Raw genomic sequence first — 27,305 nt, forward strand, 5'->3', positions numbered from 1 at the left:
AGCCCCGAGAATGTTTTTGCGGACGGCACCCATCTGTTTTAAGGTGATCACCAAACAACAACGCCAAACGGCACAAATAAGCTCGTAAGCCGAGCACCCCGGTGAGTTGGAACCGAGGGGCTTGTCCTCGAGTTCAGACTCTCACTGCAAACAAGCAGGAGGAAATTGGAAAAGGACGTCGACCTGGATTCCAGGCTTGCCTTCCCCAAATGGAATTCTTACCCCCTCGTAATGCTGCCACGGACTTGGATTAGAATGCCACTCATTTAGTTTCATTCGACACTACAGTGCTCGGCAATATGGAGGGGGGGGGGAGAAAGGACAACTTCAAAGTGCTGAATGCTGCAGTTCACAGGCGGGCTTGAGGGATCAAAGGAAAGAGTGACAGCTGGCATTTTGTTCTCGTAGTCTGGTTAGCAGAAGATAACACAGCATGGTTTTTGTGGCCGTTGGGTAACCAAGACCTCACACAAACACGTCTCTATCCTGACACACCACCAATGTATTTTCACTGGAGAAAGTGACGGTGCACTAAGGCAAGGAAATGAAAGAATGAATGAATGAATGAAAAAAGAAACATGTAAATCTGGAGTATTATGTTTGCCGTCGGAAAGGGAACAGCCTTTGTTTGTGCTTGTTCCAGGAGCTTGTTGTGATGGGGGCTCCAGGTTCGTACTACTGGACTGGGACAGTGAAAGTGTTCAACGCGACTTCCAACATGTTCTACAACCTCAACAAAGATGATGTGACTTCCCACAGATACAGCTATTTAGGTAAGAATTTCCCACATTCCTTATAAACTTACAAATACCTCATTAAAAAGTAGGAACCATATAAAACATGCAGCACTATACACAGTATGTTTCCTATATATACCCTAGCTCTGGATATTTCACTTCCTCAATACATTCTTGGCACTGTATTTGCGGTATAGCAAAATAGCATAGTAATATAAGCTATAGTAATATAAACTATATAGGCATGACTTAGCCAAAGCCATTTAGAGTGAAGTGGCCAAGACCAGGTGGTTTGTTTGATCTAGACCCACAGTCTAGTCTGACTCCTATCCTCCTCCCTCTCTTCCCCCTTTCCTCTCCCCTCCCTTCCTCCACACGGCATCCTTCTCAAACTCTTTTCTTCTCCCCACCTCTCCTCTCTCTTCCTCCCCTCCCCTCCTCTCCTCTCCTCTCCTCTTCTCTCCTCTCTCCTCTTCCCCTCTCCTCCCCTCCTCTCCTTTCCTCTCCTCTCTCCTCTTCCTCTCTCCTCCTTCTCCTGCCCTCTCCTCTCCTCCTCCAGGGTATGCAGTAACTGCTGGGCACTTCTCCACCCCCAACACCATTGATGTGGCTGCCGGTGCACCCCAGGATAGTGGTGGTGGAAAGGTACAGAGCAGTAGTCTGCTCAGCCGACAAAATATACTCACACATATACTCAGTCTGGGTGGGAGCATACATACTACAGTATATTATGCAAGTTCTATCTTGACAGTGGCATTGTTCATTCAAATTCATTTGTATATGTTCATTTGTATACATTAATGTGCAGGTTTATATTATAGTTGATCTAGGTTGACAGTGAGGTGGCTCATTCAAAATGTTTACACCAACGATTCTGCTCCGCTCTTGAGATCTTTGGTTTACACCTCATTCATAATCATAATGTTTACTCGCATGACAACATTATACAGTGTTGTGGTGTGGAATGATATATTATGTTAGTTGTTCTAGTTTGGCATGGGGATGGTGACTGCTGTGAGGCAGTGTTGAGGGAGCTTGAGGAGACCGGTTTGAACTGGTTCTGGTCCCCTTTGCCTCCTTCAGCCTAAATTAGTCTACAAGAGGAGCTAATTGCATCAAAAGGAATTTAATTTGAGCCGATATGACTACTAACAGTGTTTCTCCCTTCCCCAGGTGTATATTTTTAGAATTGAGGGCTCATCACTGGTGAAGATTTTTCAAGCCTCAGGGAAAATGGTAGGTGTTGTAGCAAACTGTCAACACAGGCTCAACTAGAGTTATGGTAGAGCCATCGCCTGTTTGCAGGAGGAGATTGCATTGTCCCATGTAATGGCCAATTTGCATGCGATGCATATACATTTGCAAAATAAACAAGATTCAGGTTTTGTTTCACTTCTATAAACATTCACCATCAGCTTTGTTTTTTTCCCAAAGCATCATTGACAGAATATGTTTAGTAGTTGTTGCATGACAGTAAGTTTATTGTTTTCCATTGAGAGCTCCATGGAGCATATGTTTTATATGTTTATGGAAAAAAGTGCCTGAAGAGAGGGACTCTAGCAGAGACGCTATCCACGCTCAACATCTGACTCCAGTCTTTCAATAGCCAAATGGCCCCCCATAACATAACATGCCGACATAATGTTAGTAAATAATCCTTTGCATGGCTGTTGGTGTTTATATAATCATGATGATGTAGAGTTCAGCAGTGACTGGTGGTTCTCTATAAGTTTTTGAATGGTTTTTGACTGTGTCTCTTGACTATGTGTCTGTGTAACCTGACCCAAAGCTCTCTCTGTGTGTCCCTCTGTGGCCTGGTTCCAGATGGGCTCTTACTATGGCTCCTCAGTGTGTGCAGTAGATCTGAATGGGGATGGGCTGTCCGACCTGCTGGTGGGAGCCCCCATGCACAGCCATCAGCGGGACGAGGGCCAGGTCACCGTGTACCTCAGCTATGGCAATGTGAGTGTGTGTGCTGTGTGTGTGTGTGCGTGTGTGCTGTGTGTGTGTGTGTGTGTGTGTGTGTGTGCTGTGTGTGGGAGGTGGTGGATATGAATGTGTGAACAGTTTGTACTGTGTCTTTCACCTTTTGTTTGAGAGGCTCTTGGATTTTAAAGTTTCTGCATGGTAGACCATTCACATTTGTCTTATTTTGATTTACAACCATCTGTGTGTCCATAGGGAGTCATGGATGAAACTGCAGTCCTAAATGGGGACAATGCTTATAATGCACATTTTGGAGAATGCATTTCTGCCATCGGGGACATCGATGATGATGGCTACCAAGGTCAGTGTGTATTAGCGGTCATTCAGGAACATCTGTGATTAGTGTTTAAAGCATGATCCTAGTACTGCACGCTCATGTTTTTAATCTGATTTCGGTGTGTTTTTGACTTGGGGTGTATTTGCTCATCTCTCATCCTCAAGACTTGTCAGTGTTATCACCAAAAGAGATTTTCATTTCCCCATGATGCGTATTCCAAAATATTTTTGTTTGTTATTGTGTTCATGGACATTCCATCAAGAAGAAAAAAAAAACGTGCAAATTCAATCAATCTGGACCGTATACTGTAAAATCGACTTTTTATCTCTCGTCGGGGTGTCTCTCACGCTCACGTCCAAAATCCCTCCTGAGAGATGAATGACCCAAAGTGAATAATAACCTGAGAAAGCATAACTCTCTGGCATTGCTCTTCCATGCCTTTCACAGCCTGAAATTGCACCATAAATCGCACTTTTGGGTGATGCTGTAACCTAAGCACTTGTATGAGAGCTGTGAAAGAACTGAACTTGGATTCTGCCGTGTCAGGGGTTTATGTTCAATGCAACTGGCTTTTTCAGATGGTGTATTCGGCTCATTATGGCATGATGGATGCACGCATGTTTAAAGTGAACATGAGAAGGCATGCTGTTTTAATTATTATGTGGTGGTGGGAATCTTCTGGAAATGCGTTTGCCCCCCCTCTTCAGTTCTCTCTCTCTCTCTCTCTCTCTCTCTCATAGCCCCCCTCCTCTCATACACTCTCTCACACACGCACACTCACAACACACATCCTGCCATTTTTCCTGGCACTTTGCGAGCCAATCATAGGCTTTTCTTGGCAAGTGATGCACACTCGAGACCAAGGAAGCTTGAAGTTATTTTCTGGTCTCAGTTCATACCCCCGCCCCCCTCCCTCCCCATGTTATTCCGATAGGGCTCAGGGTGCTCTCATGGCAGAGCCTTCATATCTGATATGCAGAAAGGAGCTCAAGTTTTCTCCACAGCTTGAGGACTGAGCTTGTGAATCATTCAAGAGTAATTGACCTTGAAGAGCCCACAGTGAACTGCTGAAGTCAAATACCTGCCTTTCCAAAGCAAACAAAGTGCCTCTTTGCAATCACTTAGGCAGGCAGGACACACCACTGTTTGTAAAGTCCACCACATGGGCACTACAGTAGCCTGAGTAGAATGATAAGCTGGCCTAATAGTCTTTGGGCGGCCGGGTGTTTTCCTGGAAGTCATACATGTGATGTGAGTGTTTACAAGAGTGCATGTGCCAGGCTTGAGCCCCCCTGACCCCTGACCCCCGAGATATTTGCTGTGCTCGTAATGGAATGTTATTTGCCAGTGAAATGCAAGCTGGTAAATAACTGCATGTAAATAAGAAAATTAACCTGCTTGAGTAATAAAAGAATAGTCATGAAAATCTCAAGGGGTTTTCATTGAGCTTCTTTTGAGTATAAGTGTCGAATCCGAACACCTGGGTTTTTTTTTTTGCACACTGCAAAGCATGACAAAGGAGTGTTGTTCTGTAGGTTAGAATGTTCGTTTTCCACATGTTTTGTTTGGATGGAACAGAGACAGCTCATGTAAATCCAGAGCCTGTTCTTTATGGTGCTGTTTCCACTGGTGCAGAAGTCGCACTGCTTTATGAGCACGGACAACACTTAAGTGTCCATTAAGTGACTTAACAGCGTGTGTTGGCCAAGCGGGGCCTGGCTTCATGCAAACAGGGGGGTTTGTGGGGCTCCTCACACACAGTGGGCAGTGGTGTGCCGTGCGATTCCAGTTGGGCCTTTCGCTGGTCATGTTTACTTTTGCCCAGATGCAGTGCTGGATCTGTCTCATCTGTTCTCATCTCCTCTCTAACCCCCTTTACTCTTTCTCTCTCTCTCTCTCTCTCTCTCTCTCTCACACACTCTCCCTCTCTCTCTCGCTTTCTCTCACTTCCTCTCTCACTCTCTCACTCTTCCTCTCTTTCACTCTCATTTCCTCTCTCTCTCTCTCTCTCTCTTTCTTTGTGTCTCCCTCTCTGTCTCTTTTGCTCACTGTCTTTTCATGCCCCCTCTCTTTCTTTCCATTTCTGTTTCTTTCTCTCTCACTTTCTGTCTGTTTTTTTACCTGGTTTTATTTGTTCTCACCCTCTCTCTCTCTCTCTGTCTCTCTCTCTCTCTCTCTCTCTCTCTCTCTCTCTCTCTCTGTCTTTCCTGTTTTGTGTCTCCTCTACTGTAGATGTAGCAATAGGAGCCCCCAAGGAGGACGACTATGGTGGAGCGGTGTACATTTACCATGGGGACGCCAAGGGGATCACCAGCAAATACTCCATGGTAATCGGTCCTATCTGTCAGCACTGTGTCTCTCTCTGTGAGGGGAGGTGGGGAGGCACTCTTGGGTCTCTGCCCTGTGTAAATTTATCATTAAACAAGCAAAAAGTCTCTGAAAAGCTTATTGGTCTTGCCACAGAGCAAACACCACTAGCTGCTAATGTTACGTCTATTGATGGCTGATACATCATAAGGTAACTTCCACCGTCATTTTATTTGGCCTCAGACATTTCGACACAGACAGAGCTATTCATAGATGTTAATACGCCTGTATTTGGTCTGAAAATATACTCTACTGTTAGTAAAAACAATCAGAAGAATCATACATTGTTTGTAATTGTGGTAACTATTGGCTGCAATTGAAAGAATGGTAATCTAATTGGGTTGCATTACACAAAGAATAGGGGAAGTGTGTTGATTGTAATCATTTAGAGGGGGGTGTTACAGACAAATCAATGATTAGCCGTATTAAGTAGCGGTCTATCCATCAAAACATGACGTATGAGACTCTAATAGCCATCTCTGTGTCAGGGAATTGGTAAGCAAAAGAGGTGTGCACTCAATGCTGTACTGCCCACACATACAAGGGATTGGGGTTCAAGTGGAGAGTCTGAATGTGGGAGGGATGAATGGGTGAGAGGGTCAGAGCGCTGGTTACCTCCCAGACAGTGATGGATGAACCACTGCACGGGTAGAGGTTATGATCAATGCGTCTGATTGTCACCTTGATTGATTGTCCACAGAGGCTGTCTGGACAGAGCATTAATCCGGGCCTGAGGATGTTTGGCCAGTCCATCTCGGGGAATGTGGACATGGATGGAAATGGCTACCCAGGTTTGGCACACTTCACCATACCCCCACGGCACAGATTTACCGACCGGCACAAACATATTTGACTTCAGACCCGTGCAAAATCAGAACTCACAGGGAATGCTTTGATATCTCGAGGGCGATGGTAGTGTAGTGGTTAAGGAGCTGGGCTAGCGTGCAGTAGCCTGAAAGTTGTCGGTTCAATTCCCGGCTTCCACCGTTGTGCCCTTGAGCAAGGCACTTAACCCCAAGTTGCTCCGGGGACAATGTGATCCCTTGTAATATAGCTAACATATGTAAGTCACTTTGGTCAATAAGTGTCTGCTAAATGAAACGTAATGTAATGTAATGATATCCGGGCCACCAGACATAGAAACCCTTTGCTGGGAAGCGCACAGGCTCAGACACAGGGGCACCTTGCTTTAGTTTGTTTTTCATCCTAGGAACAACAGCTTCAATAACAAGAATATAAAAAACAGCCACTCTCTTGCAGTGACAAGTGTGAAGAAATGAAGTGCTGTCTTAATTTCCGATGGAGCCTTTTAACACATTCCCCTGTCGGGATAGCTGTCCGCGTGATGTTGTGGTATTTTGTTTACAGCATTCCTCCCTGGACACTTGCACATTCATGGAATACAAAAAAGAAAGGAAAGAAAGACATAAAACGAACCTTACCATCATGGCCCCTGTACCCTTGTGAAAACTAAAATAAAAACTGAAATAAAAAAAAAAAACAGATTATACATGATTCAGATGTTTAGTAGCTGTAGACATTACCGTTCTGATTTTGTTTCCTCATTCTAATGTAATGTTGCTGATTTGGAATAGTCACTCACAGATGTAATGCTCATTATTACTTATGACATTTTTTTGTTTGTTTTTTCGTAGACGTGACCATAGGTGCTTTCATGACCGACAGTGTGGTTCTGCTAAGGTGAGTGAAATCTTCAACTGCTGTTGAGTTGAGTTCCAGCTGCCTGTTAAGTTCCTTGTTGAAAGTCATGTGATCATTTTCCCTGTTGTGTGATGTGCCATTTCTGGTCTGGTTCTGGGCTTCCACAGGACCCGGCCCGTCATCACGGTGGAGGTGTCCATCTTCCTGCCTGTGTCCATCAACATCACGGTGCCTCAGTGTCATGAGGGTCCTCAGCACCTCAACTGCTTCAACGTCACCGCCTGCTTCCTCTTCAGAGGCAAACAGGTTCCTGGACAGATCGGTGAGGAAGCCATTATTCAGTCATCACTGGGCAGCAGAACCATATCTGCCATGCTCCTTTGTACCTCAAGAGATGTGATTCTATTTGTAACCAGTGATTCTGAGGATTCCGATTCTATTTATAACCAGTGAACAGACTCAGAATTTGTTCCCATTTGTTTATGGTTATATGTCACCCAGGATACGCAAAGCATGTGATGTCATGATGACCTCAAGCTATAGGTGGAGCCAGGATTTAGAGCTGAGAGTTTTCATTGGTCAGGTAGTGGGTGTGGATAGTGACACAAGTGTGGGTGTGGTCTTTCCACAACTGGTGGGTGTGGTGAGTGAGTCCCCTCAGTGCAGTAGTGTTCTTACTGGTGAGGTGAGGAGTGGCTGTGCACATGGCCCTGTCAGGCTGGGTGGGGTTGTTTTTCATGTGGGTGTGTGACAGCGCGTGGGGTCTGTTACATAAAGGGGTTGCGGGCCAGAGAGAGTGGGAATAAGGACCGCTCTGTTTGACCGTTTGGCATCGCCGCTGGAAAACTGCAGCACCTCGCGTCTGGTGACGCCCCAACGACAGCCGCCCTTCCATCGGCTGAGTGAGGTCACCGCATCCCTTTTCACTTTTTGATTTTATTTTTTATTTTTTGCTGAAAAGAGAACAGTGTGCTTTGCCCAAGTACAACCCCTCCCAGAGTTTCCTCTACAAGCACCAACACCCTGTGAGGCAACCACTTCAGGCTTCAGACCTGCACTTTTTCATTCCTCTTTTGTCGTTTTTTTCCTCCCTCTCTCCCTCCCTCTCTCTCTCTCTCACTCTCTCTCTCTCTCCTCTCTCTGTCTGGATGAGGAACAACTCTTTGGCACCGTAGGGGTGTTCCACCACACAAACATGGCTAAACCCTGACCTCATCCGCATGGTTTCACATCTACATTTTAAACAGAGGCCTTAAGTGCTGCTAGCCTCCCTGTTAGGAAGCATGGCTTAAGTCAAAATGGGGACTAGTTGGATGGAGTCCCAGTGTTGTGTTGGGTCTCTATCAATGTGGGAATTAAGCCTGTTAACTCAGTTTTGACCGAGTGCCATCACTTGCAAAATGTTCATGATACAAGGGTTTATTTTTAACAGCAGTGTCCACAGACGCTTTCTGTTTAAACCCATGTGTTAGTATTTGAATCAATGAGTCATGTCCTGTGCGTATGTGTGTGTGTGTGTGTGTGTGTGTGTGTGTGTGTGTGTGTGTGTGTGTGTGTGTGTGTGTGTGTGTGTGTGTGTGTGTGTGTGTGTGTGTGTGTGTGTGTGTGTGTGTGTGTGTGTGTGTGTGTGTGTGTGTGTGTGTGTGTGTGTGTGTGTGTGTGTGTGTGTGTGTGTGTGTGTGTGTGTGTGTGTGGGTGGGTGGGTGGGTGGGTGTAATACATTTACTGTACCCCTGACTTGCCTGTGGGCCTCCTTTCCTCTCTGATTTTCTCTTCCTCCATCTCTCTCTCTCTTTCTCCCTCTCATGCACTCCCCCCCCCTCCCTCTCTGTTCAGAGTTGCTGTACAACCTCACGGCTGATGTGGACAAGCGGCAGAAGGGCCAGCCCTCACGGGTCTACTTCACTCACAACAGAGAGCAGACCACCATCCTTAGCCAGGCCCTCAGCCTGGACGTCAACCAGCAGGACTGCCACCACTACACCGCACACGTCCGGGTGAGTCTCCCTCCAGGGAGGGTGGGTGTGGGGGTCCACATGTCCATAGGCTTGTGCTCTGACCCTTCAAGCAAGGCCAGAGTCCAGAGTCTTGTTTAAATCCAGTGCTTTGCTCATAGCTCACAGTCTGAGTTGGGGCCATGTAATGACTGTTTGTGTGTTGCCATGGCCAAGCTGGGTTTGCGCTGTGAACATTTCACTGAACATTTCCAGTATTTGTCAGGCCAAACCATGTTGTTTTCCAACTTCATTCTGCACTGTGCATGCGTGTGTGTGTTACATAAGGGGCTTTATGTGAGCGCCACCCTGATTTTCTCTAGACTAAATATAAAAACAAATTTTTTGTTATTTTTATTCACAGTGATCAGCATGTCACCAAGTCAAATACTCTTGGCTCCATTTTACTTCCATTCTACATGTATGTCAAAATTTCATTCTGGGCTGTTTCTGACAGCGTAGCCCCCAGAATCAAATTGTGTGGGTGTGCAGCAGTGTCCATGCAAACATATGCATGAGAACACAATGCATAAAGCTAATTGGTCAGTAGACCGGTCACACTTGGGTCAAGACTTCAGCCCCCGGGGAGCTCAGGATCTCATATGAATTAACCTCATTATATGTGTCACCCTCACATCCTCACCCTAAAGCAAGCAGATGTAAATAACATGGAGTCCTTTTCTGAGTCCACTAGCGTCCTGCTCTGTCCCTGACTGTGAATGGATTTATCACAGGCCCGGGCCCACTGGTCAGGGCAGACCATACTGTTCCTGCATAGTGGCCTTTTGTTCTCTGTTCTAATTGGCCCGTTTGAGAGCAGGAGCCACAGCTTAGGGGGCCGTGGCCTGAGGGCCCCCAGCTAATCGCTGCTGCTAACAAGAGTGCCCACACAAAGAGCGTCCGCTGCGCGGGCCAGGTTTACAGGCCACTGCAGGCCCTTTCTCTCTCTGGGGGAGCTGTGGAAAGAGAGAGCAAGAGGGCTGGCATATGTTTCTTTATAGTGTACACCAATTTCATACACATGGATACACACACACACACACACACACACACACACACACACACACACACACACACACACACACACACACACACACACGTAAGCTAACACACTTGCGCATGCGCAGGCATAAGCATCTGCTACAATGTGAAGTTTGTCAAACAGGGTCTATATTCTCACTCTCTCTTAACAATCAGTGCATTGATAGTGGCAGGCTTCATGAGCTGCCAGATTCTAAGTACCGGTAGTACCTTTGTCACATGAAAGTGGCAGGTTACGTCAAACAGTTTTTAAGCGTGACCGATGTGATCAGACAACTTGAGGCAGTCATCTGTGTGTCATGTCAGAAATAATAGTAGGTCAGCTGAGAGAAGAGATGTTGTTGTGACACTCACTACTTCTCAAGTTGCAGCAGCGCCACACATAGTTTATGCATGTGAACTAGCCAGTGCTATGGCTGTATATCATTCCATGATGGCTGTTTTTTTTTCTGTATGCAAACAAAGCACACTGACGCGGCACTACTAAACACACTGAATTGGCTGTTTATTTACCACATCCAACCACACCAAGTGGCATAATCATTAGAGTTTATTTTCATAAGTGCATTTTTGGTGCATCTACAGAGGCGATAGTAGACTGTGTTTGTGACTGGTGACGTCAGAAGACTGGTGGATGTTTGTGCACGGGTGATTTATTGAAGTGTGTAAGATGCTTTGCATAGGAGTCATAACTGTGCTTGTTGAGAGCTCTAAGCGGCTCAGATGTGTCTGTGTGGGCCGGGGCATTAGTGTGGGGATCTGGTGTCGCCCCACATAGTTGGCATCTCTTGGCAAACTCTAATGTGTGAATGGGATAAACACACTTCGAAGCGAATGAAGACGGCGTATTAATCATCAACAGGCCCTGGTGTGTGTCAGTGGGTGTGTGTGTGTGTGTGTGTGTGTGTGTGCGCGTGTGCGCGCACTCTGTGCAGGCAGTCTCGCGTGACCACACGCTGAGATCCAATGCGTTTTGGATTTGCGCGTAACTGCTTTTAAAGCGGATCCTTACATCCCGGTTTTCTGCGTAATTAGAACGAAAATCCACCAAAGAGAGAAAGCAGTGGGACAAAGACTGGAGGAAACTCTGTGCTTAAAGTGAAAGACCCAAACAAACCTCATGTGCCTGTGGTTGGGCCTGGTATTTGTGGTATTTTTGGGGTTTAGTTGAAGGGGTCGGGGAAGGGGGGAATAGGCCACAGCAAACGATTCCTATAGCTTATACTCGAGTCAAGCATGGCCACCAATACCTAAACTATTTCCCAAGGGCGTAATTCACATTGCAGAATGTGTACTGAAGGATGGGTGTTTGCAAAGCGACTTGTCTAAAATTCAAATATACAAATGACTAGAAGCATTAAAACATGCCGGACATGAAATGGTTGACTGACATGTAACCCGAGGGGAACCTGGGTTGTGAGAATTGAGTGAACTTAAGGTTTCTAACTTTACTAGACAAAATCAACAAGGCCTCTTCATAGTCTGGACACGGGAACACAAGGCTATTTCTTAGCATCTGTCAATTTCTCTGTAAATCATAAAAATCCCAAACAACAGCTCTGTCAACTGTAACACTACATAGCCCCCACCTCCCATGTGCCTGCTGTTAGTGAAATATTCTTTCATTTCGTGCAGATTTCTGTTTGAGTCGAGATGCTGTTTGAGTTGGCGAAATTGCTTTGTTTGAAGTGCGTGTGGAACCAGCAGTCATGGCCGTGAGGTGTCTGGGGCTTGTTTAGTCTGGCCAGGCCAGACATGGTTATTGTTGGATTTAGATTATAGATAGCCATGCATTTATTGTGTTGATTGAGGAGCAAATATGCTATAGGCGTGTTAGCTGGCTCCGGCCATGACATACAATTACCGGCATTGCACAGCATGGACCATTTGCCTAAACACGTCAGGCTGAGGGTGAAACCCCACCAAACTACACCGTTTGTCTGGTGCTGTGTGATTGGTTGAGAAGTTTTGAGAATTGTTTAGAAATGGTGGATACATAATGAATTGCTTCCAGAATGTTGCCATTGTTTGGGCAAAATCATCACTTTCCATGGTGAGTTGGGAGTATAGTTTCTGAATCTTTCCAAAACAATGGTCATAGATGAAAGATGTAGCCAATCAAGATAATAATTAAGGGTAGCCTAATACCTTAGCCAACCTTAATATGTGATTTTGTAAATGCCCCTTTCTTAAATGTGCTGACGTCTTGAACACACATACATGTATGTGCGTACAAGTAACATAATTGCTTGTGTCACCGAGAAGAAGCAAAATGACTATCATCAGACCTGATTTGCCTGCCATCTCAGGGGGCTGTCCTCCCTAGCCAATCCTGTCATTTATCTAGCTTGAGTGTCTACCCACATCAACCAGGCCTCCCATTCGCTAGCAGAGGTATGCTAATGGAAGCCAGCTGGTGCTCCACTGGATTCTCTCATGGGCTTGTGTGTGTGTGTGTGTGTGTGTGTGTGTGTGTGTGTGTGTGTGTGTGTGTGTGTGTGTGTGTGTGTGTGTGTGTGTGTGTGTGTGTGTGTGTGTGTGTGTGTGTAGGGGGGCTCTGCTGTGCCCCCTCCCCTTCCCTTACCTCTATCCTCCTCCCCTGAAAACGTGCTGTGAAAACAGCGAACCCCGCTATAGAAGCTAACGTCACAGTGGGTTCATGAGCTTATGTTGTGTCAACGGGCCCGGTGCTCGGGGCTTGGCCCTGGTGATGGAAAAGTGGCTGGGGGTTTGGTTGACTGCCTTCACACTGACACGTGAGCGCATGGTCAGTCTCCTCGCTGACCCTTTTCAGGAGGAGAAAAATTAACTGTAGCTCAGGATAGCAACCAATGAGAGGGAGGAACGTCAATGTAAGAAAGTAACTCAACTCCTGTTACCTTAACAGCTGTACAGTATGTGATGAAATCGAATTAAACCAAATAAACTCTGTCTCACGTTATACAAGACTGTAATTGTTTCTGTAATTATTATTGCAAATATAACTTAGAAAGAGTATTATGGGATCTCAGAAAGGATACAAATCAAATTAACTTATTAAGAAATAGTGGTTTACAGTAGTCTTTAGTGGTCACTGCTTTGGCCAACTGTATAAACCATTAATTCTGTGATATTCTGCTCTTTAATTAGGAAAGCACCGTATAGAAAGTGAATTAATGGACATATGGTCAGAGCAGGGGTTCTATTTATTTTAAAGCACTGTAAAGCAACAGGAGAGGCTTTGACTTAGCACCCACTGATGATGGATGAAAAGAGTACTGAAATCACAGACATCTTAGCCAAGGTTAACACAAAGTTACAAGGCAGCACTGAGTAAACCAGTTGTGATGAACAATAATACACAGTGAAAATCTGTACCACTACAGTTGTAAGATTTTTTGGTGGAAAAATGTAAGATATTATGTAACTGTTTCATGTTGATCATTTCAAACATGTTTCTATTGGCAAGGAGGATGGAACAGCATACCAGAGCTCCAGATGTTCTTTGTTTGGTTATTTTTAGCCAAATAAACGGCATACTCTGAGCACTTGTACCTCAGATTAAAGGAGAAAAACATTTTTTTTTTGTCATATTCATGATGGATGTCAGACATTCTTTGGGATAATCACCAGAAGCCAGAAGTTTCATGAGTAGAGGCCAGAATCGGAGAAGCTCATGTTACTGTCATCCCTCAAAATCTCAGTGAGTGTGAGTGTAGTCATCAGGGGTGGTTGGCACATTCATTGCTATTTATTGTTTCCTCTGATCACAAGAGGCTGTACGCTAGAAAAATAGCACGTGTTTGACAAGCATTTCATCTTTTGGTGGCTGGGTATTTTATCCTGAATCGGTCTGATTTCTGTAGCCTTACGGAAATCTTTAACCAGACTCCTGAACTTTACAGGAGCTAATAAATTGTCAATTTCACTTCCTTTACAACCATGCTATGCCAAGAGACAAAAAGTCACACACAGACTGTACAGCACATGACATTTAATCAGCCCACCGCGCTTGCCAAATGATTAGCAAAGCATGAAACAATGTTTACATGAAAACAATGCAATAATGTTCACATAAAAACAATGCACACCTTGACTAGTTTTGGAATGGCACAGAGAAGCATAGAGGTATTTGAAACCACCCAGGTTTCAGTTGTTAACAGTTTGCTATAAATGTGTCAGCCTGTCCATGCCAAAAAGAGCACGAGTCTTATCCTCTGGCCTAGAACTTAAGCCTTGTTGATGTGTTCCATCATAAAAAGTAAGCATAATTGCGCGGTAAGATACCCAAATTCCCAGAGTGTAGCACGTGGTCAAGTTTGCGTAAACAGCTTTTCGTCGCCGTGCCAGCAGTCGTTAATGTTTTCATCATCCTCATCCCCCATCTTTCATCCTCATCCCCCAACTGTTTCACTATATTGTACACAGTTGCATGTATTTGTTGATAATACGGCCCATTCACTGGCCCAACTATCTGTGTACCAGCCATGACCTCAACCAGCCTTCCATGAGGTGCATTTTAATGCTGAAAGTAGAGTCTAAATTAGGCTGTGCCTGCGAACAGTTGCAGATTTATCTCGGGACATTTCCCTGGAGCTCTTGTCACCGCGCTCCACATCTCCATCAGGTCTGTGTGTCTGACCTCGGAACTGCCACCCTGGATATTTAGGGCGCCATTAAACTCCAGATATCTGCCCTACCCTGGGCTGCAGCTGTGCAGTCTGCCCCAGAGGACTGAGATGAGCAGTGGAACTGCATGGTAATTAAAGTAGGTGAGGAGCAATGATCGTGCGGTGACGTATAGGGGACATGCTGGAATATGCCGTTAACTGATGCCAGCTTATGCCATGTATAGCAGTCTCGTTTCGTATGCAGACATGTCTTTTCAGTGGTGGCTATCAAGCACACTGTTCTGGCCTAGTTTTTCAGAGGTGCCATACTGAGAAGCTTCGTCTGTTTGGAAATGTGGAGTGGCCATTTGTTTTAATGGGGGCATTTGAAAACATTTACTCTGCCTCCCAGATTTTCACCCCATGACCTTGTACAGCTTAAACTATTCAACAAGAGCGTTTTTCCAAAATATATCACTTTTTTTTCTTTTTTGTTTGTTTTCAAGACTCAGCTGGTGTGATGGCAACCCACTGACCCAGAGATTTAGGTTATGGAGACCCCTTAACCCCTTCCTTTGTCAAACTCTCCATCAGTGGAGTCACCAGAGAGGCAGACATGGCCTGCTACACTACCTCCATTTACCTTGCCACCATGTACAGTTCACTGGAAATGCACCATTCCCTTGATGCCATTCTACTGGTTTTCATTTAGCTAAGGCCAAGAAAGCTGATACAGTGGATATAGCTGGCAGGAAGGTAATCATATCCAGCTGTCCCCTATTAAACACATACTGGCAACTCTGCCACCTATTTATAAAACACGGGATGGAAAAATATTAAAATGCAAAGAGCCAACCATCCCCGAGTAAATACGGTGGAAAAATTGAATGGATCCTCTAGTCTGAGAAAAGGCAAATAAGATCTAGTCCAGATGAAGTGGCAGTTTGCACGTATCACCCTCTGAGGCGGTTGCCAGGCTTGGGGTTGGGTTCTAGGACAACCTACTTTGTGTTACGTGCACCACTCGTAGGTTTAGGAAGAACATTGCATGCCCACTTCATTTGTTTGGAATGCCATTTCAAGAGCCATTTGATCTTGAATGCGGCTTAGCAGGAAAGCAGCAGAATCACCACTTAGTTTCCACTAAAACAAGGCTCTGGCCTGCACATCTTTCAGGCTAGTGTGAAATCTTTTTGAAGTACATAGCATAAGCAGGAACTGTGCCTGACCTAATAATATCCATGATGGCATGGGAAAGGAACAATGCATGTAGCGCACGTTTATTTGGCGCCGGACCTTTGTAGTCTGACTGCTGACCAGAGCTTCAAATGAGCAAACTAATGCAAATGCTCGTCGGCTAGTTGTTGGTGAACAAAATGCATTGTCGTCTACAGTTGCTACAGTTTAAATTGAGCAGTTTTGAAAGCTTACACACACACACACACATTGTTTTAAACTCTGCTTTTTAATTTTTTTGTCCTTTGTTCACATGATGTTAACAATCTTGTTTAGAAATTAGTTTGTGGCTCCCATAAAAGCACTGCATGACCACAATAGACGCTAGTGTACCAGCAGTTTTGTAACCAACTCAGCTAAGCTAATAGGACCCTGCAGACTTTTACTGTCACCTAGAATGAAACACGTTGCTTGTTGAAATAGGTAGGGCTTCACGAAAGCTGTGCGGCGCAGAGTTGCTCTGGGCTTCTCCATGACCAATGATCGTCCACACACACATCAGGCCCCATGTTCCGGGGGTCAGTAACCTGGCCATGGTGATAATAGACCCTAATCTCCCTGCTCTGTTTTCCACCTGGCCACTCTCTCAACAAAGAAAGGGGAGCCACTGAAAACAGCAGTCAGCAAACGGAGCCTGGTTCTTCTGTCCTCCTCTTATCAGACTCACAGTTGTTGTTGGAAATGTATCTCTTTGCTATTGTAGCCTCACGGTCAACAGTCTGTTTCCTGTATGTGTGACCGAGCCGCGGTGCTGTGCGCACGAGAGGTCAGACGCACGGCCACACCAGAGCACGTTTATAGTGTGATATGATGCCTACTGCTGAAACATGATTTCACCGGGCAGATTGAGGGCAAATTGAAGAATCCACACACAATGGACACGATAATGTACTGTGTGTGTGTTTGTGTGTGTGTGGGTGTGTGTGTGTGTGGGTGGGTGGATGTGAAGAGGGGTTACGAGGTCAAATGGCATAGTTTTTTTGACCAGTGATCTCATCAGCTACAGGAAGCATCTGGAACAAGTTCTGACAGACCAGGATGGGACTGGCCTGAGTTGACGTCGGGCCCAGAATGATAAAACTGCAGGCCTTATCATGCATGACATGTAAGCTTATCCACTGCCTCTCCCTAAAGGATATCCCCAATCTCGAAAAAGATTGCGCAGAGGCAGAGGCACTGCCATCCCCGCTCTCCCTCTCTGTGTCCACTGGCTTCATAGTGCAGTACTGTATTTCCAATATCCTATCGTTTTCAGTGCAGTAGGCTCAGAGCCATGACAAATAGGTGATAGAAATAGGAAAAGCACCTTTTAAGGAAATCCAACTGAGATACTGACTTAATGCGGATCTACGGTGTATGCTAATATTTTACTGCTCTCCACTGATGGGGCTTCATAGATCGGTATGTTTGCCCCTAGAGTACTGTAGTTTTTAGATGCTATCTTTGGTATTGAAACCTCCAATATCCTGCCTAGAGATTTCTTGTGTGTATCAACACAATACGCCTCGGTTGCTAAGAGGATCTGGCAGCATCTGTGATTTTAAATGCAAAAGAGTGGAAAGGAACCGTTTCCTGTTTGTGCACAGCGTTACATTATCTAGATGGTCAGGAAGTATATCTTCCCTAGGAGGGAAGCCCTAAAACAACTGAGTTGTTGTTTTTGGTGGCGTTGATGTGTTGTTGTTTGGCCAAAACAAAACATCAGCAACCAAGACACATATGGTTCAATCGTCATCCCCTCCATTAAGTGAGAGGAGCCGCTGGTGGTAATAAGGTTGTGTTTATTGTTGTTATTAATGAGACTTAGATTGCTGTAGTGTATGCCCTCGTATAACAATACTCCATTTTCCAAAGTTACAGTTCATGCAGTGTACTACCGTATACTGTTTTTCTTTTGAATGGGGCAGGGTGACTAACCATTTTAAAAGACTCAGGGTGCTTGACCTCTATCTAAAAACACATTTTCCTATTGTTCGCAGTGGTATGACTCACCCCTCCATATAATGCTAGCATACATCCCACAGCTTGGGCACCACTTGAGAGAGCAGCAAGCCTCATCTTTTTTGCATCATTGTATTTCCATTCCCTCATCAGGAAAAAACAAGACGAGGCATCACAGCATGGGGGGTTGAGTTATGAAATGATCACTGGCATTCTGGCAGTAAGGACTAATGTCCCGGCTGCAACCACCTGTAATAGAAGGAAAATGAGCCGGTCTGCCAGTAGCTACCGGCAGTGGTGCAGCGACACAAAGGTGCAACTCGTCAGATGTCACGAACCGAGCTGAAAGGTCACATGTCTCTGTACCGCCCGCCTCTGAAGAGAGGGTCCTGTGCTTGTGTTGAAAGCTTAAGGGGCTTGATTGAAGCCATACACCCACCATCCCCCTCGCCCCCCAAACACACGTGCACAAACACACACACGCACACACACGCGCACACACACTCACACACGCAAAGGCGCACACTCAGTCAAGGCTGCTTCCATAAAAGGACCTGATTCAAATTCCCCATCTCCCTCCTATGCGTTTTTTTCTTTTTTACTCCAAAGCCGTTTGGCTTGGGTGCAGAGAGAGAGTGGGAGAAAGGAGAGTGAGTGAGTGACAGAGGGAGACAGAGAGAAGGCGAAAGAGAGAGGGAGAGCGAGAGAGAGAGAGTTGCATATGTCCTGGCTAGGACTCCCACAACACAGCCGGATAAGGTAACATCAAGGAGTCATCCAGGAAACAGGGTATAGGATGATAGAGGGCACTAGGTTGGAATTCTGGGAATGGAATGGAGTTCCATGTGCTGTTGCAATATGGCCCTGCACACGTTCCCCATATTCCCCTCATCCACCTTCCTACACTCTCCTCATGTGTACTGTACATGTGCTGTCCACTAATGGTGACTCCTCTCACTACACTGGTCTTTCCCCCTGGGACATGGATACTGTGTGGTCTCACTGCTATGAAAAGCATTTCAATAAACATGACCCACAAGGAGATCTGATGCTGAAGTGTTTATAACAGGAAACTGCCAAGCATATGTGAAGAAAAAGCAAAGAAAAAAATATCTGAAGGGCAAAACGATAGGATTTCTCTGTTCGGTAACATGAAATGGATAATGCTGACCCGAGATATACCCCCAAAAGGTAATGTCTGTGGAGATATCGGAGTGCTACAGTATTTGAAGACTGAGACTGATTTAAAAGTATATATGTGTTGGCGCGGGTATAATCCCCAGTGTTTGTTGAATGCTTCGTGCATGTTGGAACAACAAATCTTCTGAAGCTTGGCCGAAAAAAGCCCTAAATTCGTTGACAGCCTTCCCAATAGAGAATGAAAGATGATTTCGTTTAGCGGGCTCGTCTCGAGCAGAAAACGTTTTCCATCTGCCAATTTACACCAGGGAAGCATGGCACCTCTGCTCCCGCTTTATAACTCCCAGCTGCGCTCTCAGCCGCGTGAGGGACAGACGCCGAATGCCTTTTACCTGATGTATGCGCGTGCACGGCCATAAAAAAAAGGTTTACTGTAATTTGTGTTTATGTGGCCGTGGTTCCAGTGAGCAATTCATCTCTCTGCGTTTTGCCCTTAATTGTTGAGTTATGTGTGTCTCCCAAACCGAATGGGTCAACGCGCAGGGCTCGGAGTAAACTGTCTCCACCGCAGGACAGTTTGTCTGCCGCGAGTATCAGTCGAGTCGCGTGGGGGAGTTTGGTCGGAGTTGGCTGCGATTCAAATCTAGAGGAGTTTGGGTCTTGTCAGAGGGTTGTGCGACAGTATGGGGGAGTGTGTGTGTGTGTGTGTGTGTGTGTGTGTGTGTGTGTGTGCGCGTGTGCGTGTGCGTGTGCGTGTGCTGTAAGTATGTATGTGTGCATATCTGTATGTCTTTGTATTTGTTTGTGTGTGCATGACTGTGTGTGAGAGAGAGAGATAGAGAGATAAAGAAAGAAAGAGAAAGAAAGAAAGAAAGAATGCGAGTGTGTATGTCGTGTCCGTGGGGGTGTTGTATTAGCGCATGGGAGGTGGAGAGAACACAGATGGAACAAGTTCCCTGCCAGGGTAGCAGATAGGCCCCCCAAATGCTCCCTCACTCCCTGAATGCTGACACTAACTAAATGCACTCACATCTTCAAGCAGCTGAACTTTTGTAATAAGTGACCATTCTCATGGGAGTAAACATAACTGCCTTCCCTGGGGGTTAGCACAGCAATCGGAAACTATTTAAACCAGTATTTTTTCCCCCATAAATAGAGAAGTGACAAGGACCAACACTATCATGGTTCTGGCCACATCAAAAGAGTAACTGTTTCTCAAGCACTATGACATTACTGATTTTAGAACTGGCTCACTCACAAGGTCATGTACTCTTTTAATAGAACAGGGCACATTTTTCATGTTAAATGTCAGATAATAATGTTGACAGTGTTTTGATTTAGGTTAAGGGTTACTTCATCCTTTGGTATACTGTATGTGCTTTGAACCAGCATGGCAGCCAAAGCAGGTGTTTCATGCCTTGTGGTTAGCAAAGGCCCTGTTGTGGTTTCAAGAGGTCTTTTGAAAAGGTCCACTGGCTTATTGAGAAAATATGGAGGTTTGGAATTTCATTTAGCTGTTAGAGTTTTTAACCTGAGTTGGAGGGTGATCATAGAAAAATCTGTTTTTATTTTTTTATTTTAATGTAGGCTAATACAGTACAGGCTTAGGAGGCCTTTTCATATTGTCTTCCCTCATCATGTCCCCCATTCTGTTTATTCCCTCTGGATAACTTTCTGCTGGAGGTCAGTGAAGTACAAACAGTACAGTTGTTGTTTATACATTTTCATCTCCAAATTCACAAATACATTTCCTCAGAAATACAAGGACATATTACATAATTTGGCTTTGAGATCTGGAAAACATATCTGGCTAAATCTGGTCTGTCAACAAATATACTTCATAGTTTGTCCAAGTGCCTTGTAATGACATTAGCTAAAAAAAACACATTTCACTATTTAGTAAAATCTTAAGGCTTAAGTTTGACAGGGGTTGAATGAAAGGGGAGAAAACTTTTATCTACGATTTATTCTGATATCTCGAGTGCATTGTCGTAAGAGTCAGTTCATGACATGCTCATTGGTTCCAGATGGAGTTGAGAATGGGCAGCAGATTGGGGTTGGGTTATGTCTCTCAACTCAATGAGAAAAACAGACCAGAGCTCATGCTGCATCCTGTGTCAGGTGTAGGACACTGATCATGGGCCTAGGTGTGAGTGGTCTGCAGTCTAGCAGAGTGGTCATAGTGGTCAAGACTGTGATCATCGTTATACACCACAGAATTCACAAGTTCCCATATGACCACTGCAGTGCAGTGTATTTCTGTGTCATGTTGTTACACTATGGCCTTTATTCCGTCAAATGCTTTAGTTTCCAGGCTTGGATCCAACTGATTATGTGGAGGTAATTGCTCTGTTTGATCCATCCTGTAGCTATTATGAGTCAATATAGGGTGAACTCTAATGAAAGAATGTACCCTGAGCTTGTTACCATGCTGCTGCATAGCGCATTCTGAGCAACACTGACACAGTTTTGGGCTCAAAACCATATATCTGCTGCCCATATATGGAAATCCTAACACACAGACAAACTCTTAATAGTGATTGGAGTTTATTCAACTCATTTCCCATGTCCAGTTCTTAAGTATGTGTGTGTGTCTGCGCTCATGTCTAAGTACACACGGGTGTATCTCTGCGAGCTTAAAGGAACCGTATGTAAGAAATGTATTTCAATTAATCCTAAAATGGCCCTGATGTCTCACTAGACATTAAGAAATCATGTTAATTTCAAATACTTATATCACTGACAACAGTAGTCCGGCCAGGATATTGTCATTTAAAAAGTGAAGTTGCAGCCCTCAACTGATGTTGATGTTGTCATGTTGTGTTTTGGCCTGATGTGCCACCCTCCACCTATCTACTAATCACGAAATCAGTAGTGTTTCGGCATACGGGTTGCCAGCTCTGCCAGTCAGGGGGGAGGGGGAGGGGGAGGGGATACACCGCTCTACAGTAATTTGAAAGTGATTGCAGTACCAGTTTTGGCCACAATCTTACATACGGTTCCTTTAATATATTTAATAGCTCTTCAGTTGGCGGCCCTGAGTCGCTCTGTGAGAAGAGCGTTCTGGTGCGCTGCTAAGAGTCTTCCGTCCAAGCGTGAGGCAGCCCCAACACGGAGCCGAGTCCTTATGAGCTGACCTCATCTCCCCCCACCCCCGGGCACAACACTCTGCCGTCCCAGCACAGAGAGGCAGACCCAGAGAGGCAAGGAGAGAACAGGAGAGAGAGAGAGAGGGGGGGGGGGGGGAGAGAGAAAGATGGAGAGAGGTGGAGGGGGGGGGGGGTCCGGGGGTTGGGAGACTGCCATCTTGTTTTCCAGATATGCAAACAAGCGCGTGAGATCAAAGCTGGGCTCGACGGTTTGAACCATTCTGGCATGTCACTGAAGGATGGAGTTGGTGTAATAAAAATGCGAAGGGGCTGGGAAGGGGAAAGGGAGTAATCACAAACTCACCAACTCAATCCAAACCAGCTCATTACATCACCACCTTCTGAGTCTTTTCACTGTTGGGTAGTGGGAAGGAACCAATGAGAACTCGGAGCTATTTTTGAAATGTGCGCATACAGTACATTGATCATTAAAGGACTGATTCATTTCTTTCTGACTTCTTACTCTCCGAAAGCTGGTTTGGATCTCCAGAGAAGGTTAATCAGTTCGGTGTGTTACATGTTCCACAGCTTTATGCTGATAATGCCCTTCTCTGCTGTTTTTCCAAAACCATGAGGTCAGACTCTTGGATGTGTGTCTTTGTGAGATGAAGACATTCATCAAGTGATTAAGCCATCTGCCTCACTCTGTTATGCATCTATATCGGTCTGTCAGGTGTTAATGGATTTATTTCAAACTTTAGAAAGAGGCTCCCTTGGGTTGAAATGTTTCTTTAAATCTTGTTATACTTCTCCTTTTGGTCCAGTGCCTGGACTTGCTTGGTGGCCCATTCTCATTGCGGCAGTCAAACTCTACTGGCTTAGTGTGTAAGATGTATCTTTGCCTAGAAGAGTCTGACTTTCACACAAGAAGCCCCACAGCCCAGAGAGCAGTTGACTTTGTAACAGCTGTGACCCAGATCGGGCCCGGATCTCAACCGGAGATGACCCATATCTGGCCACTCTGCGGTCAGAACTGCTCTGTGGGTGTCTTACAGAGCTGGCATCCTGCCTTTAGCTCACACGCCTCCGATAACTGCCCCCTCGAGCGCTCTCTCTGTGGAAAGGATACAATGGCAGGAAGCACTGCTTCTCTTTTACGGCCCCATACGTCCCACACAATGGCCGCCTTCAGTCGGAGGCACAGTGACCCGCTTGGCTGGTGTGGGTTGATGGGAGCTGGGCAGCGGGGGGGAGGGGGGATGTGTAAGGAGCAGTTGTTGAGGCGCTCCGTGCCGAGGGGCCAATTACAGCGCAGAGGGCCATTAACACCAATCTGCAGGCCTCCCAGGCCCCCCTCTGTTCTGGCCTATAAATACAGGAGGGGAAAGGCAGCCCTGGGGGGGGGGGGGGTGTGGTGGTTTTACAGAGGGGAATGGAGATATGGTGGCAACAGGCATTTTGGGAAATTTGGGAAATTGTGAAAGCCAGGGCTGTGGCCGTACTAGATACTCTCACCTAGCACCACCAGCATGCAAACACACATGGTCACGCCAGTACGAACACAAATGCACACACACACACACACACACACACACACACACACACACACACACACACACACACACACACACACACACACACAGGCAGATATACAAACACACACACACACACACACACACTGATTCCCTGTGCGTCTGTGTCTGTGTTTGTGTGTGTCTGTGTCTGTGTGACTAAGGTGAAGGCCCTGCTGTGTTGTCTCCGGGAGGTTCTTGAGTTTTGTCCTGACCTCTCGGCGGCCACAGGGAAAGGGAGTCTGCGGTCGTCTCCCACACTCGGCGACGGAGCGAGCGAGCGACATCTTGGAAGCATCAGCCATTATTGTTTCTCCAAAAACATGGGAGGGGGTGGGAGTGAAAGGAAAAAAATTATGATTTCTTAATACGCACTATTTTTTAACTGTGTTTGTTTGGGTTGAGTCGCGGTTATCTCGGAGGGTGCAAAACAGGGGAAAAAAAGATATATGGTGGTCTGTGCAACACATTTATTGTGTAACAAGGAGTCATTCATGTCCCCCCAATTCTCCCGTGGCCCAGAGAAAGTCCAAGATAAACTTCCAGAGTGGGAGGCCATAGTCTGATGCTCGGGGCCCAGGGCAGACTGGCCCTGAGGGGACAGGGTCACGCCGAGGCCATTTGACAGGGGCCATTTGATGCATTTCACTTTAATCACCCCTGGGACCCACTGGGTGCCAGATCTCTCTCTCTCTCTCTCTCTCTCACTCTCTCTCATTTACTCTCTGCCTCTCTCTCTCTCTCTCTCGCCCACTGTTTCCCTCTCTCCATCTCTCACTGCCTCCCCTTCTCTTCCCCACTGTTTCCCCCTCTCTCCCTCTCTCTTTGACTCTTTCTCACTTTCATTCTGTCTGAGGAGAACGTTGTGTGTTTCTCTCTGAACAATGACATTGTGAGCCTCACCTCTCCACCATGGGGACCTCTCACCCCATACAACAATGATTGTCTGTTGCTGTGCACAAGAGCTTTGCTTTTATGCGATAAATGGAGAGTGTCTCCAAAACATGAGAGTGATAAAACTGTCCCAGACTTCCCTTTTAAATCTCTGCACTGCGTGGGATAAATGTGTTTTCAGTTCTGGCCTCGATAGTTAATATTTCTATTGCAGGTGTTAAGTTGTTGGGGTACATATTGTGCGCAGAAAGCATTCTGAGAAGTCATAACCTCCAACCACCCCTCTGTTTTTGTCCATTCATGTCCTGTCCATTAACAAGCCTCTCTTTCCTGCCATAAGTCTCTCAACCTCACCAGGTAGTAGACATCTGCCTGGTTGTAGAGGATGTGTGTGCGTGTTAGTTTGTGTGTGTGTGTGTGTGTGTGTGTGTGTGTGTGTGTGTGTGTGTGTGTGTGTGTGTGTGTGTGTGTGTGTGTGTGTGTCTGTATGTGTATATGTATAGGAGTATGTGAGTGTGTGTATTTCTATAAGTGAATATGTGTGTGGCTGTGTGTGTGTGTATGTGTGTATGCCTGTCCGTCTGAGATAGTGAACTTATGCAACGCTGTGTTAAAGTCGGCCTTTGTGTGTCGGCCCTGGCTGAGGAAGGGGATGGGTGGCCGGGCGGCTGGGCTGGACGTAGGGGAAATGGACAGAGTGATAAAACAGACGAGTGCAAACAGAAGAATGGAGACGAGCGTGAGTGGCCCACCAGGCAACCGGAAACGCTCCTCTGTTTGCAGGGCCCAGCAGACTCCAGTGGCACGCTGTGGCCTGAGGTTGCCCGCTGAGCCCAGCGGCGCGAAAGACACGCCCGCGGCTAACGCTAGCCTCCCCTCCGCCTGTCGGGGTCGTTCAAAGCGGGGGCGGATTGATGTTTAATGGACAGGGTCTCCCTTTCCCACGTCCCCCCCCCCCCCAGCCGCCTCCATCAGGATCCTCCGGTGCGGAGCACATGGGGCGGCCCTCCATCTTATTCAGCGCTTGGTGTTTTTACTGTTTCCAAGCCCCGTGCCAAGGCAAACACTCCTCCATACTGTGGAGCTGCATTCTAGCTCTGCCAGAGAGAAGAAAGATGGAGTTTTTTGTGTATGTGTTGTTTTCAAAGGGCAGCGCCACATCAGACTGCCAAATGCCATTTTCCATCTTTCTAACTCCACTCATCCACCCATCTACCCACCCGCACCCATGACGGTCTGTGATAGTCTCTCTGTGGCAGGGCCTGGGCTGCTGGAGTCAGCTAAGTACAGTAGCCTGGACTGTGTTAGGAAGTGCTTTGGAGAGAGCAGTCTCTAATGAATCATCCCACACACTAAGAACCTTTATTGGTTATGTTGCATCCCGAGGTGATTTGGCTCTAATGGTTTTTCGGTTTTTCTCTCTGTGTGCATGTCTATGTGTATGTCTGTGTGTGTGTGTGTGACCATGTGTCTGTGTGTGTGTGTGTGTGTCAACAGAAAGAGGTGAGGGATGTCTTCGCTCCCATCGCGTTCGAGGTGGCCTACAGCCTGGGGAAGCACGTGCTGGAGGGCGGTCAGGACCGCGATCTCCCCGCCCTCGATCCCGTGCTCCGCTGGAAGAAGGGTGACAAGATCGCCACCAGGAACGAGGTAAGAGGGCTCATCTTCATGAGCCAACCTCAGTCATTCTCCAGAGCCCAAGGGAGCCGTCCTCCTAAAGTCTCCGTTTACTCAGAGCATAACTATCCCAGTCTTGTTAGGATGACCGTAGTTTTGTGTTTTTGGGACATTGTCTAGACTGGATGGACGGTGGCCAGAAGCCCTGTTGGTGCCTCTAATCCACACCCTCAGAGGGACCGCACAGTCACAGTAGCTCACTTTTATCAGAGATTTCCCCAAATCCACCCTGCCGTTTCCTGTTTCTGAGAGTAATTTCGTGACACCGACGTCTGCTGTTATGAAGTGGCTTGCACCCGACTCACTCACACATGTAGTTAATAACTGAAGTGTCAATGAGGTCACAGAGGTGTGGTGAAAGTTCTGGGCTGCGGACTAGGGTGTCTGCTTTTTTCTGCGGTGTGGATTTCGGACAAGTTGATGATGAATTTATTTGTACAGTGCCCACCCCTGTAATGGACTGAGTGTTTGCACCTTTGGGCTGGTGGTTAAGGAAGATTCCTCATCTTTCACCACTTTGGTGGGAGCCATTAGTGGAGGAATGTAAAAAATCATTCCTGGCTGTAAGCACCTCCTGCAATCATTTATTCCAGCACCGCTCCATCACGCCAACGGGGCTTAACGGGCCAATTGCGGAGCCTTGAAAAGTAACAGAGATCTGAGTCCTTGAAGTCCTTTGCTCAGTGTTGCGGAGCACGCAGACCATCAGAGTGGAGCTTATTCCGATTGCACTTCCACTCATGTGGCACACTGAAACAGTCCGACAAGGAGGATCCAGTCTATTGTCTCAAATCCCACATTACGTTGCCATCTAGTCTAAACCCCCTCCCCACACACACACACACACACACACAGTCCCAAGTCACGTTGTCTGTCGTGAAACGTTGTGTAAACATCCTGTTCTTTCCCCTCTCTCCCCTCTCCCCTCCTCACCCAGACATGGTTTGAGAAGAACTGTCTGTCAGATGACTGCGCCGCCGACCTGAGACTCCATGGGAAACTACTGCTGTCGGGGTAAGCAGGCTCCCGTCTGTTCCTCCTCCACCGCCACCACCACCACCACCACCACCACCACCACCACCACCACTGCCTTGGCAGGCACTC

At 46.4% G+C, this 27,305-nt stretch overlaps 1 protein-coding gene across 2 annotated transcripts in view; it reads left to right on the forward strand.

Annotated features, from left to right (window-relative positions):
* Window positions 1–27,305, forward strand: part of itga9 (integrin, alpha 9) — a 62,867-nt gene that overhangs the window by 14,959 nt on the left and 20,603 nt on the right. For both annotated transcript variants that reach the window (XM_076285812.1, XM_076285813.1), the window contains exons 6-17: window positions 644–773; window positions 1,297–1,382; window positions 1,911–1,973; window positions 2,562–2,699; window positions 2,919–3,024; window positions 5,233–5,327; window positions 6,068–6,158; window positions 7,023–7,068; window positions 7,197–7,351; window positions 8,866–9,026; window positions 26,022–26,174; window positions 27,139–27,215. In XM_076285812.1, coding sequence (XP_076141927.1) covers window positions 644–773; window positions 1,297–1,382; window positions 1,911–1,973; window positions 2,562–2,699; window positions 2,919–3,024; window positions 5,233–5,327; window positions 6,068–6,158; window positions 7,023–7,068; window positions 7,197–7,351; window positions 8,866–9,026; window positions 26,022–26,174; window positions 27,139–27,215 — 1,301 coding nt within the window. The remainder of the gene's footprint in view (window positions 1–643; window positions 774–1,296; window positions 1,383–1,910; window positions 1,974–2,561; window positions 2,700–2,918; window positions 3,025–5,232; window positions 5,328–6,067; window positions 6,159–7,022; window positions 7,069–7,196; window positions 7,352–8,865; window positions 9,027–26,021; window positions 26,175–27,138; window positions 27,216–27,305) is intronic.

Source organism: Alosa pseudoharengus, unplaced genomic scaffold, assembly GCF_046254945.1.
Source record: "Alosa pseudoharengus isolate Yale_2024_CS ecotype anadromous, Long Island Sound unplaced genomic scaffold, YU_APseudo_1.1 YU_APseudo_1.1_scf_15, whole genome shotgun sequence".
Lineage (NCBI taxonomy): Eukaryota > Metazoa > Chordata > Actinopteri > Clupeiformes > Clupeidae > Alosa > Alosa pseudoharengus.